Source organism: Erythranthe guttata, chromosome 7 (assembly GCF_056151865.1).
Source record: "Erythranthe guttata isolate IM_541 chromosome 7, IM_541, whole genome shotgun sequence".
Classification (NCBI taxonomy): Eukaryota; Viridiplantae; Streptophyta; class Magnoliopsida; order Lamiales; family Phrymaceae; genus Erythranthe; species Erythranthe guttata.
Window position 1 is genome coordinate 14,197,826 of NC_142539.1, and position 12,315 is coordinate 14,210,140.

Here is a 12,315-nt window from a genome sequence, read left to right on the forward strand (position 1 = left end):
CCGCCGTTGACGCCGCCCCGTCGCCGGAATCGGCCATCCCTTGGCCGATCCCTTTCGGTACTCTTTTCTTCTTTCTTTTCTTCCGTTAATTCTAACTACTTCGTGTCTAGTGCCACGTTTTAGTAGATCGAAGTATACGAGGTGAAATCCGAGAGGAGGAAGACTGTAGATCGAAGAATCGAGGAGCAACGCACGAGCCGAAGCCGCACGCTGCCCCACGCGCCGCCCCGGAAGTCCGCGCGTGAAGCTCACGCGCCGCCGTGGTCAATCCGCCGCTGCTGCCGCTGCATTCCATCGCTGCCCCGATTGTACGGATTGGTTTCCGTAGCAATCTCGACGTGCTATACGCTCCTACCTCACGCTTCAAGAGGTAAACACGCGAAACCCTAGTTTCGATTTGAGCTTTGTTTAAACCTATGTATTCATGTTTGTTTCGTATGATTTTATGTGATTATGTGTAATCGATTAAATCGTTGCAAGCATGTTATTTGGTTTAAACGCGAGCATGTTAATTGATTTAAATTCGATAGAAATTATTAGCATGTAAATTGTTTTTAATTTCGCTGGAAGCGCAAAGGTACGCAATTAATTGATTTAATTTGTCGGGCATGTTCTATGTGCGTTTTAAACTCGTTTAATCCGCATAAATTTTTGTTTTCCGCTGCGTATGCGTGCCCGAAACCCAACAATACGAGCTAGGCTTACTGTACAATTTTTTGGAAATGCTACAGTTATCATACAAGGGCTTACTGTACAATTTTTTAATGGGCGAATGGCAAAAAGGCCCATCACATGGGACTTAAATGCATTTTGGTCCACAAAAAAAAAGTCTCTCAATTAAACCCATCCCCATGTCTTTAGTCTAAAATACCCTCAATAATATAATTCTTATCAATTCCACCCATTATGCTCTAACTTCCTTAATATTACACATTGACCCCGAATTTAAGCAAATATATCACATAAACCCCCAAAACTTTTTTTTTTCAGAAAATAATTTTTTTTCTGAAATATTTTTTTCCGCCCAGATTTCCGGCGTTGACTTTTTTTTTCGAATTTTGTTTTCTTAGAAAAAAAAATATTTTAATTAATATTACTGTTTTGGCTACTAAATTACTGTCTCAGACAGTAATATTACTGTTTGGGACAGTAATATTATGAATATTATTTTTCCGAACAGTAATATTATTAATATTATTGTCTAAGACAGTTAAATTATTGTTGGAGACAGTAATTTAGCATCCAAGGCAGTAATATTAATTAAAATATTTTTTTTTAAGAAAAAAAAAAAAAAAAAAAAGTCAATTAACAGTTAAATTACTGTCTCCGATAGTTAAATAACTGCTGGAGACAGTAATTTAGCAACGAATACAGTAATATTAATTAAATGTTTTTGAAGAAAAAAAAAAGTCAATTAACAGTTACATTACTGTCTCTGACAGTTAAGTAACTGCCGGAGACAGTAATTTAGCAGCCAAGACAGTAATATTAATAAAATAAAAAATTTAAGAAAAAACAAAATTATAAAAAAGAAAAAAAAAAAAGAAAAAAAAGTCAACGTCGGAGACCGGCGGTCTCCGGCTGTCAACGCCAGAATCTGGCCGGAAAAAAAATATTTCAGAAAAAAAATTATTTTCTGCAAAAAAAAAAAGTTTTGGGGGTTAATGTAATATATTTGTTTAAATCCGGGGTCAATGTGTAATATTAAGGAAGTTAGAGCATAATGAGTGGAATTGATATGAATTAGGGTTAAAATTGGGGTCAAAATTGAAATTAGGGTTAAAATTGGTTAATTGATGAAATTGGGCTAAATTGGGGTGTAAATCATGAAATTGGAGTTGAATTGAGTTTCAATGAATTGTGGGTAATTTTGGTATATATGAAAGGATTTTCCTTATTTGCAAATAAGTTTAAATGGGTTGGATTTATTTGAAAGACAAAAAAATTGGATGTCCCTCTTTTAATTAAGTGCCCTTGTCATGGGCCTATTTGCCATTACCCCTTTTTTAATACGAGCTAGGCTTACTGTACAATTTTTTGGAAATGCTACAGTTATCATACAAGGGCTTAATGTACAATTTTTTAATTCTCTATTTTTCTTCGCCACTAACTGTCAATGTCCGCCGTAGATGTTGAATGACTCTTGAGCAGGCCTTTTCTACAAATTTTGATCGAGCTACTAAGAAATTTGAGACAAAATCGAGGGCAAAAGTAGTAGATTGAAAATGGGCTTTTGGTCCTAGCTAAATTAATTTCATTTTTCTTCTCTGTTTAAAACAAATTTTAGGCGCTTTGGCTAAAAATGTTGTTTTCTATTATATATGATCGATTAACTTCAATCTGAACTATTTGTGTCTATGCGTAAAAGGTGTGGTTTTGGGCTATTGATGGATGGTTTTAACTCATAGAAGGAATTGATAATAGACTTTGCTTTAATGGTCTTAACTAGGGGTGGAAATCGGACGGAATTGATAGGAAATGCCTTTTTTGGAAATTTTCCATTTTTTTCGGAAGTTAAAAATAGGTTCCAATTTCCGTTCCAAAAAAATCGGAATTTCAAAATCCTTTCCAATTTCGGAATACCTCGGAATCGGCGGAATTTCGGAATTTTCGGAAATTACATTAATTCTTAATTTTTTGTTCCAAAATCGGAAATAATGGTAATTTTTAGTAATTTTTTTAATATTTTCGTAATTTTCCGGCAAAAGGCAAGAATCCAAAGCAAAGGCCAATAAGATGAAATGTAAACACTTGTAAAAACAACATAATCGGTTTATCAAAGCAACCATAGTTCTTGCAAATTTTCAAAAAAGAAAAAGAAAAAGTTCTTGCAAAACATGAATAGAAAAACAATTCAAAAATATTATATATATATATATATATATATATATATATATATATATATATATATATACAATGTTTTGAAAACCGGACCGGACATAGAACCGGACAACCTACTGGGTCACGGTTGGACCGGTTCAACCGGGGTCCGACCGGGTTTTTATATATTTTTTTTGATTTTTTAATATATAAATCTTAAGATGATTATTATACAAATATTTATTCAATAATTATATTATTCATTAAATGTCAACCAAAAACTCTAATTTAGTAATTTATTAATTATTCACAATAAAATTAAAGCGTAAAGAAAATAGAAATAAATTTTGAAACATTAATAGCATAATTTAGACATTACATATGTCATTAAAAATTAACGATTATAAATTTTTGAAATATTATAAGAAAAAACATAAAATATCTAACAATAAATTACTAATTCTATTTTATTTACGAATATATACATTTATATAGTAATTTTATATGTATTCAGTATTAATAGAAAGTAAAATTAAAAAAAAAAAAAACATATTCATACAAAGTAATAAAACAACATTAAACAACAATTAATACTATTTAAATTACTCCCCCAAACCCTAATATATAAGTATAAAAACCCATTATTTACCCAGCCCACCGCCTCCCTCTCTCTCCTTCCTCGTTTTCCACCTCTATGCTATCCACTTCCAATTTTTTTCTTCTCTTTTTTGCCTTCCCCAACTCCTCACAAACATTATCTATATTCATGTGGTGTTAATATTCTACTGGAACCACCTCTAACAAATCAAAAGTCCAAGAGAAGTGTAAAGAATTTACAGTTTATGTTTATAGGTAGTTTTTTTTTTTTTTTCTTTTTTTGTTTCTCCCTTTGCATAAATCCGGTTTTTGGGGCCGGTTTTTACCGATTTTTGCCGGTTCAACCGTGGTTGAACCGGTTCATTAGCAGTTGACCCGGTTTTTTTGCATTTACGAGTTTTGAGGTCGACTCGGACCGGACCAGTCACCGGTTCGCGGTTGAACCGGTTGGACCGGCCGGTCCGGTCCGGTTTTAAGAACATTGTATATATATATATATATATATATATATATATATATATATATATATATATATATATATATATATATATATATATATATATATATATATATATATATATATATATCGGAAATACAATCGGATTGGAAATCGGAATTTCCAATAATTTTATATGTAATTCCACTTCCGTTCCAAAAATAATCGGAAAAATCGGAAATCGGAATATCGGAAATCGGAATGAAAAAAAAGTATTCCAAAAAACTGATTATTATGTTATTATGATCAATGGATATCTTCCATCAGTCAATTTGAAACAGGTATAGATCATCTTACAATAAACTGTACAGATCATCTTGCAATCTGAAATAGGTATATTTAATATAAGCTCTACTATTATGATCAGTGTTATTTGTTTTCTTTAACAAAGGCTTATCAAATGTGATATTTTTATGGTAGGACAAAAATATATGCTACAGTAACAGGTCCCTCATGTTAGTAAATTTATAATACAAGTTAAATAAGGTAATAACACTATATTTTAAATTTCACAGCTAAATATTTTAATATTATTTAATATATAGTTTATTACAATTTTTATTGTGATGTAGTTAAACAATTACTTTCTTTCCCTTTTAGAATGTGACCCCGTGCAACACACAGGGCACGCTTTCTAGTATATAGTAACAATAAAAAATGTGCTAAACGATGCAGATTTTCTCATACCCGTCCGTGAAATTCTAATGATGTAATTAATTGATTTATCAAGTGGTGACCGCTCTGTTAATTTAGTCGGTATATATATCTCGTATAATCACCCTCTCGTCGAAGTAGCATTTCCGTATTTCTGTTATGTCCCTCTATATTATCTAAACTTTCAATTAATTTTCACATTTGGATCAGTAGCTTGACAATTTGATGATCCTGAGGTCCCTGCGAAATGAACACACGTGAACTAAGCCGGTGGTTGATCCGACGGAAACTCCTCCGACGCTCAAGTCAGATGTACGGATAGTGGAGATGGTAGAATATGCACTCTAAATACTTGTGAATAATAGAACGTACCTTAACAAATGAGTAAAAACCTCTATTTATATGTCGTCGATTGGGTTGGGCTTACTTTGTTGAGCCCAAGCCTTATTTTGAAGGTGTTTTGGCTTTCGTGTAGCAGGCCTAATTGGGTTTTTCTGTAGTGGGCCCAATTATTAGATAAATTGGGGGCCCATAGGGTCGGCCCAATTAGGTATATCATTTGTCGATATATATATGGATATAAGTTCATTATTTTTTGTGCAACTGTAAAATATATTATGGTCGGAGTTTACGACATTTCTTTAATATCTTTTTATTTGGTTTTTGACAAACATATGGAGGAGAAGCATATCGAACAATATTCTCGTCAGCGACATAAGGGTAAAACCAATTTTTTGATAGAGTTAACTTTTTTTTTATTGCATCAATAGTTTCATTATATTTTTTTATCGAAAAAAAATAGTTTCTTTATTAGCAAAGTTTAAGATGTTTCGAGTTTTTCATTTTTAATTTTTTTAAGATGGAATATAGTATTAATTTGACAGTCTCATTGTTTGTGCGAATACAACAAAATTACCTTCTTTGACAAAATGGTTTCTTTGACGATTAAATACATGGATTTTAACGGGTGGGGACTACTTGCTCGCCTGCTTGACTGTGCACCGATGCTCAAGATACTGTCATTTAGATCGGTAATGTTATGAAACTATTGTGCTTGACTAATAACAATTGTTTAGTTTTTCAATGGTCGGCTTTTGTTACTAATATTTTTTGTTTTAAATTGTGTAGGGTTTTGACGATGAAAGCTATGAAAAGTCCAAGGCTAAGAAGAACTTATAATTACATAAGCTACAATCATTTCTCAGAAGGGGAAATTAGGAAAATCGATCTAGTTTATATAAAAGAGGAGCTACATTCATTTATGAATATTAGTCATCTTTGATTCCGACTGAATTTGAGGTGCCAGAAACATACTGATATTTTAGAATGTTTCTAACAACAACTAAAATTCGGTCTTAGGAGAAAAAGCTGATCGGAAAACAAAATGTAGTGACAAGACAGACTAATTCATACGAATGTGATTCCTCTTTATCATAAACCGAGTTGTTTTTCCTGTTTTATCCCTTGTAGAAATATTTTACTTTTAGTTTCTTGAAATCATATATGAACAAGTGTACTTGCGTTATGGTTTGTAGATTTAAATTTACTATGTACGGAACTACCTTTTCACGTTCATATGTCGTCTTACTCTTGAATTTATTTTTGTCCAATTTCACTTTATGAAAAAATTATTTCATGACATGTATTACCATGAAAAATCTCATCCCATATCTCATTATATTAGCTAATATTTTTTTAAGGGTAAATTGAACTTAACCCCCTGTGGTTACAAGTTTTTCCAGATGACCCCCTTGTACTCATAATATCAGCACATAACCCCCTTGTGGTTGATAGATGTAGCGTCTGTTATCTTGTGTCAAACTTCAAGTGGGTTATCTGCAAAAATTAAAGTGAAAGTGTAAGCACAAGGGACTTATCTGCAAAATATAGTATTTTGACGTTTGACACGTGTTGGTTGGAAATACCTACACGCAAGTGCACGTATCGTACAAGTAATATAGTGGATAATTAAGTCCGGATATCGAACCCACAGGGAATATTTAATTACTTAATCCTATACGCTAAATTCTACCAATTATTATCAAGCCCACCCTACACAGTCGACTTTAGAGAGAAAATTAACTAAATTAAACTAAACTAAATTAAAGCAAATTAAAACACACAAAGCAAGAAAGCAAATTAAACACGAAGATTTATCAGAGTAAACAAGTCTAGGATTTTATTCTCCCCCCTATGTGATTATTATTCCCCCAATTCCTTCAATTATGCAAGCAATTAACCCGGATTATTAACCTGAGATGCTAAAATAATCATAACCCGCTTCCGCGTGTATTACGATTCTAATACTCTAGATTCAATTACTATATTCCTATGCAATTAATTCTAGAACATAGCATTAAGCACAAATCTCAATAATGGCTACCTAAGAGATTAACTATATTCCTATGTTAATACCACAAAGGCTCTTCTACCATAGTTCTAATTATTAACCCGATCTTCCGATTCATGCGATTAACAATAACATAAAAGCACATAAGGTGATCAAATTCATGCACTTTATAAAACAAGTAGGAGAAATAATCCGGAATTAAAACTTGCATAAAATCGGGTTCATAAATCCCACATAGTGTTCCAAATAAAATCCTAGAAATAAGAAAATTAGCAACTCATGATTAAAGGAAAAACACAAATAAAATAAGTCATAAATGATAAATCTATGCTTAGAGTCTTCGAGTTCTTCGTCTTTGTTATTTCTTTGTTGCTCTCGAAATTGCGTAAAAAAAATCCCCAATTGTGTGCTTGGCTTGGTCTTATATAGGGTGAAAAACTTGGGGAAGAAGGCAGTTTCCTTGTGCAATTAAAATCCCTTTACTGCGTTGCCTCGGGGTTTCGGACGGCCATCCCTCAATTTGAACTAAAACTCGGACGGCCGTCCGAGCTTTAAATCTTCAGAATTTTGATTTTTTCACTTTTGGCCCATATTTTCTCCAAAATTGCAGTTTTGACCCCATACTTTTCCAATTCTTCAATTTGTACATAAAATACAATAAATCAACTTTTTAAGCACCAATTATCGTTAAAACACACCAAAAGCTCAAATAGAAAGGTACGATAAAGTGTAAAAATATACACTTAACAACACGCACAATTTTTTTTAACGGAAAAACTAACGGAAGCTACCCCTATCAACCATAAGAGGGTTATGTGCTGATATTACGAGAGTAAGGGGTCCTCTGCAAAAGCTTGTAACCACAGGGGGTCAAATGCTATTTACCCTTTTTTTAAACAACAAATATTGTTGTGCCTTATTTCTGAGCAATACGAGGTTCACGTGGTCAATAAGATGCCATTACCCACAATGAAATCGCATTGCACATCTAAGATAATGATTTAAGAACTTACTACTTTGATCCAAATTATGATTTTAATTGGAAATTTCGTGAGAATAATACTGGAAATACTTTCTACTTTTGTCATCTTTCGTGGTGTAATGTGGAAGTATCTTTTGATGCATTTACATCCCATTTGAAGGACGACCCTTGTACTGACGGTATATGTTATTTCGAAGCAAGGAGAGATGGTATTTATTTCTCTGGTGGGGATCTTCCAAGAGCAATGAACAAGATGTATGACGGGAAAAATCATACCGGACAGTCTGGACAATTTTATTAGCAAAACTACTCCCCTAAAATCGCACAATTTAGAGATTGTGCTAAAAAAAACATCATAGGCCATTTTCGGTAAACTAAAGGAGTAATATAATTTGCTTTTGTAGGCCCCCAAGGAGACAATATGGCTCTGAAAGATTTTGTTTTTGGACAAAATGCACTACACCCCCTATAAATTTATCATTTTGGCACTTTCCCCCTTAAAAATTATTAAAAAAAAAAAAAAAAAAAAAGGATACTCCCTCTTCGAATATTGTTTTGGTCGCGCTTTGCCCCAGAACCCAATTTTTTGAGGGCATTGTGCAACAAAAATAACATTTTTAATGGACAACATGCAAAAAAATAGTGTTGTTAAGGGGAAATGTGCAACAAAAATACTCAATTCCGATGAATAATCCATCAAAATTTTGCTATCGGGGCAATGTGCAACAAGAATAACATTTTGAAGTGGGACATTTAACTTTAAAATTTTTGAGGGGGTAAAGTGCGAAAATTAGAAATTTGCAGGTGGTGATATGCAATTTGCCCTTTGTTTTTTTTTAACTTTGACGGGGAAAGTGCGGAAATTAGAAAGTTAATGGGATGAAATGCAATTTGCCCTTAAAATATCATTAAGAAAAAAAAAAAAAAAAAAAAAAAACAAAAACAAAAACAAAAACAAAAACAGAAAAGAAAAATCAGTAGTCTCCGAGCCTTCTTCTTCTATAGGTACCAGTTCATTCTTCACTGAAACATAAAATTGCTGAAAAAAATGAGAGGAACTGAAATGCTAATTCGTAGAGCATTATTTGCTAAATCTTCCCACCATTACACTTATCCCTTTTCTTTCTTCTGTTCAAATTTTCATAGTGTGGGTCACAAAGATCGATCCTTTTCATCTAAACCCAGAATAGATTTGAGTTGTATAAATGAATTAGACGATGCTTTTTTCTTGTTTCGTCAAATGGCAAGAATGCAGCCACAGCCTTCCGTTGTTGAATTCACTAAACTATTGCAAGTTATTTTCAAGATGAAGCAATATTCGGTTGCCCTTAAACTGTTCGACGAAATGCGTCAATCGGCTGCCCCTATGAACGAGTACACGATGAACATCTTGATTAATTGCTGTTGCCTTTTGAAACGCGTAGACGTTGGTTTTGCTGTGTTCGGCATCTTCTTTAAACAGGGCTACAACGCAAATGTTGTGACATTCACCACTCTACTAAAAGGTCTCTTTCTAGATGGTAAGGTGGCCGATGCGGAAAAATTGTTTAAGCAGCTTTTGATTTTGAGACTTTGTGAGCCAAACGATGTTACGATTCTTACTGCGATTGATGGGCTCTGCAAAACTGGACATGTTATTGCTGCCAATGAATTGCTTTGCTTGTTGGAGAATACTATTTATAAACCCAATGTTATGGCTTATAGCGCTGTGATTGATGGCTTATGTAAAGTCGGAATGGTGGATAATGCACTCGAGCTCAAGTCTAGAATGTTTGATAAGGGCATTTCACCTGACGTTGTCACATATAACTCGATGATTCAGGGCTTGTGCGATTTTGGTAGATGGAAAGAGGTGAAACACTTGTTAGATGAAATGGTCAACCACAAGATTTGTTTAACTGTTGTTACTTTCAATATATTAGTGGACTCATTTTGCAAGGAAGGAAATGTTAAAGAGGCTGAGGATGTTTTGGAAATTATGAAGCAACAAAATATTCATCCCGATATTGTCACCTACACTGCACTGATAGATGGATATTGTTTGCAAGGGAAAATGGATAAAGCGAAACAAGTATTTGATTCTCTAACGGGCAACGGCCTTAAGCCATGTATTATGAGCTACGGCACTTTAATCAACGGATACTGCAAGAAGGGTAAAGTTGATGAAGCTTGGCGTCTTTTTCTCGAAGTTTCTTCTAAAGGCTTAGAGCACACAATAACTACCTATAACATCATGATACATGGACTTCTTAGTGAAGGTCGAATTAATGATGGATGGAAACTTTTCAATGATATGGAAACTCGGAAAGTGCATCCTAATTTAAGTACTTACAATATTTTGTTGGAATGCTTGTGCAAGACTCATCAGATTTCTGAAGCATTTTCATTTCTACGGGCGATGGAAGATAAAGGAGCAAGTCCTGATATAATCACGTATCGTATCCTGATTAACGGTTTGTGCAGGGATGGGAAACTTGAAGATGCAAAACATCTTTTAAACGAATTTCCGTCTAAAGGTTTGCAACCTGATTGTCAAGCGTATACCATTGTTGTTGGTTCACTTTGTCATGAAGGATTTGTAGACGAGGCAAAAAATTTGCTTGTGAAAATGGAGAGAAGTGGTTGTGCACCGGATAGCGTGACATACAACAGCATAATCCAGGGTTTGCTAAAGAGGAAAGAGGTTTGCAAGGCAATGCCATTCTTAGAGGAAATGTACAAAAGGGGATTCTCGGCGGACGCAGCTACTTCGTCCATGTTAATTAATCACCTGCAAATATATAGCAAAGATGTTGTTCTTCTAGAAATGATTAAGAAAGTTGTACCAAAAATATAAATTATTTATTTGAGCTTTTGTCTGTAATAAAACAAAGTTTTGCTATGTCTATAATGACTAGGTATAGTTGCCTGTTGGTCTTTCTTTTATGACTTGGTACGATTTTTTGCGATGTGTTTCCGATTGAAGCGTGTAAATAAACGTGTATATCATGTTGGCCTAGTGAATATCCTTTCAAATTAAATGCGCATCCCATCTTTCCGCCCTTTAATTCTCCTACAACTTAAATGATTTGGGCTGAGAACCTTATATTTAGATTTGAGAAAATTACAGTTTTCATCCCTCAAGTTTGCATTGGTTTCACATTTGGACATCCATGTTTAAAAAACACATTCGGTCCTCATGTTTCAACAAATTGACCCTTTTTGTCATTTTCTTCAATTTACAGTTAGTCTGTCTGTTAAGAAAGTAATGAATGCATGCTTGATTCCGTTAGTACTAACAGAAAATTAACAAATTAACATAAATGATCAAAAGTATTAAATAATTGAAACATGAGGGACTAAACTTGTTTTTTTGTGAACTTGGAAACCAAATGTGAAATCAAGGTAAACTTGAGGGACGAAATGTGTAATGTTCCCTTTTAGATTTCTTTGGTTAATTAGGGAGAACCCTCAAATCACATTTGCACATAATACCAAGTTACCACAAGTCATTTGATATTTGCATTTTACCAATATCCCCTTTTGATACTTAAATTAATCATGAATCCTTTGTTACCTAATATACCCAAGTTACCCTTTTTACTTCATTAGCTGGGATAATTACACTTTTCGTCCCTATACTTTGCCACTTACACGATTTTCGTCCCTAAACAAGATGAAGTTACAATTTTCGTCCCTAAACATGTCACTTTTATGCCGTTTTTGTCCCTCCGTCCATTTGTCCAGTTAGTTTGGACGGAAAATCGCACGTGCGCCGCACGTGACACACAAAAACACCCCACTCCCCCTCATAATGTTCAGATTTTCAGAATATTACATAAATATCCAAATCCTAAGCCCAAATTTTCGAAGCAAGAGTTGTGCGTTAACCTTCTGTACAACTTCATTTTGCAACCGAAATTCTCTGCAACGAAATCTCTGAGGATGAGGGCTTCTAAAATAGCTCTTGTTTGTAGAGCAATTACTGCTAAATCTTCTCATGAACGCGGTATTTTTACTTCTTCTTTCTCTTTCTCCTGCCACAAATTTTCAACTGTGCCCAGAACAGATTCAATTTGTATAAATGAATTAGATGATACTGTTTTCTTGATTCGTAAAATGATGAGAGTGCGGCCACAGCCCTCCGTTTTTGAACTCACCAAACAATTGCAAGTTATTGTCAAGATGAAACAATACTCCGTCGCCCTTAAACTGTTCGACGAAATGCGTCAATGGGGTGCCCCTGTAAATGTATACACGATGAACATCTTGATTAATTGTTGTTGCCATTTGAGAGGGGTAGACTTCAGTTTTGCTGTCTTTGGCAGCTTCCTTAAGCACGGTTACGAACCAAATGTTACGACATTCAACACTCTCTTAAAAGGTCTCTTTTTGGATGGTAATGTGGCCGAGGCAGAGAAATTGTTCAAGAAGATT

General features: G+C 34.0%; 1 protein-coding gene across 1 annotated transcript; it reads left to right on the forward strand.

Annotated features, from left to right (window-relative positions):
* Positions 1–8,820: 8,820 nt before the first annotated feature.
* Positions 8,821–10,818, forward strand: LOC105953984 (uncharacterized). The gene has a single exon (XM_012977657.2). The coding sequence runs from the start codon at positions 8,948–8,950 to the stop codon at positions 10,733–10,735; it is 1,788 nt and encodes a 595-aa protein (XP_012833111.2). The 5' UTR covers positions 8,821–8,947; the 3' UTR covers positions 10,736–10,818.
* The last annotated feature ends 1,497 nt before the right edge of the window (positions 10,819–12,315 follow it).

What these genes read in the sequence shown, in the direction of transcription:
- LOC105953984 (XM_012977657.2), top strand. Translation starts at nt 8,948, where the DNA reads ATGAGAGGAACTGAAATGCTAATTCGTAGAGCATTATTTGCTAAATCT.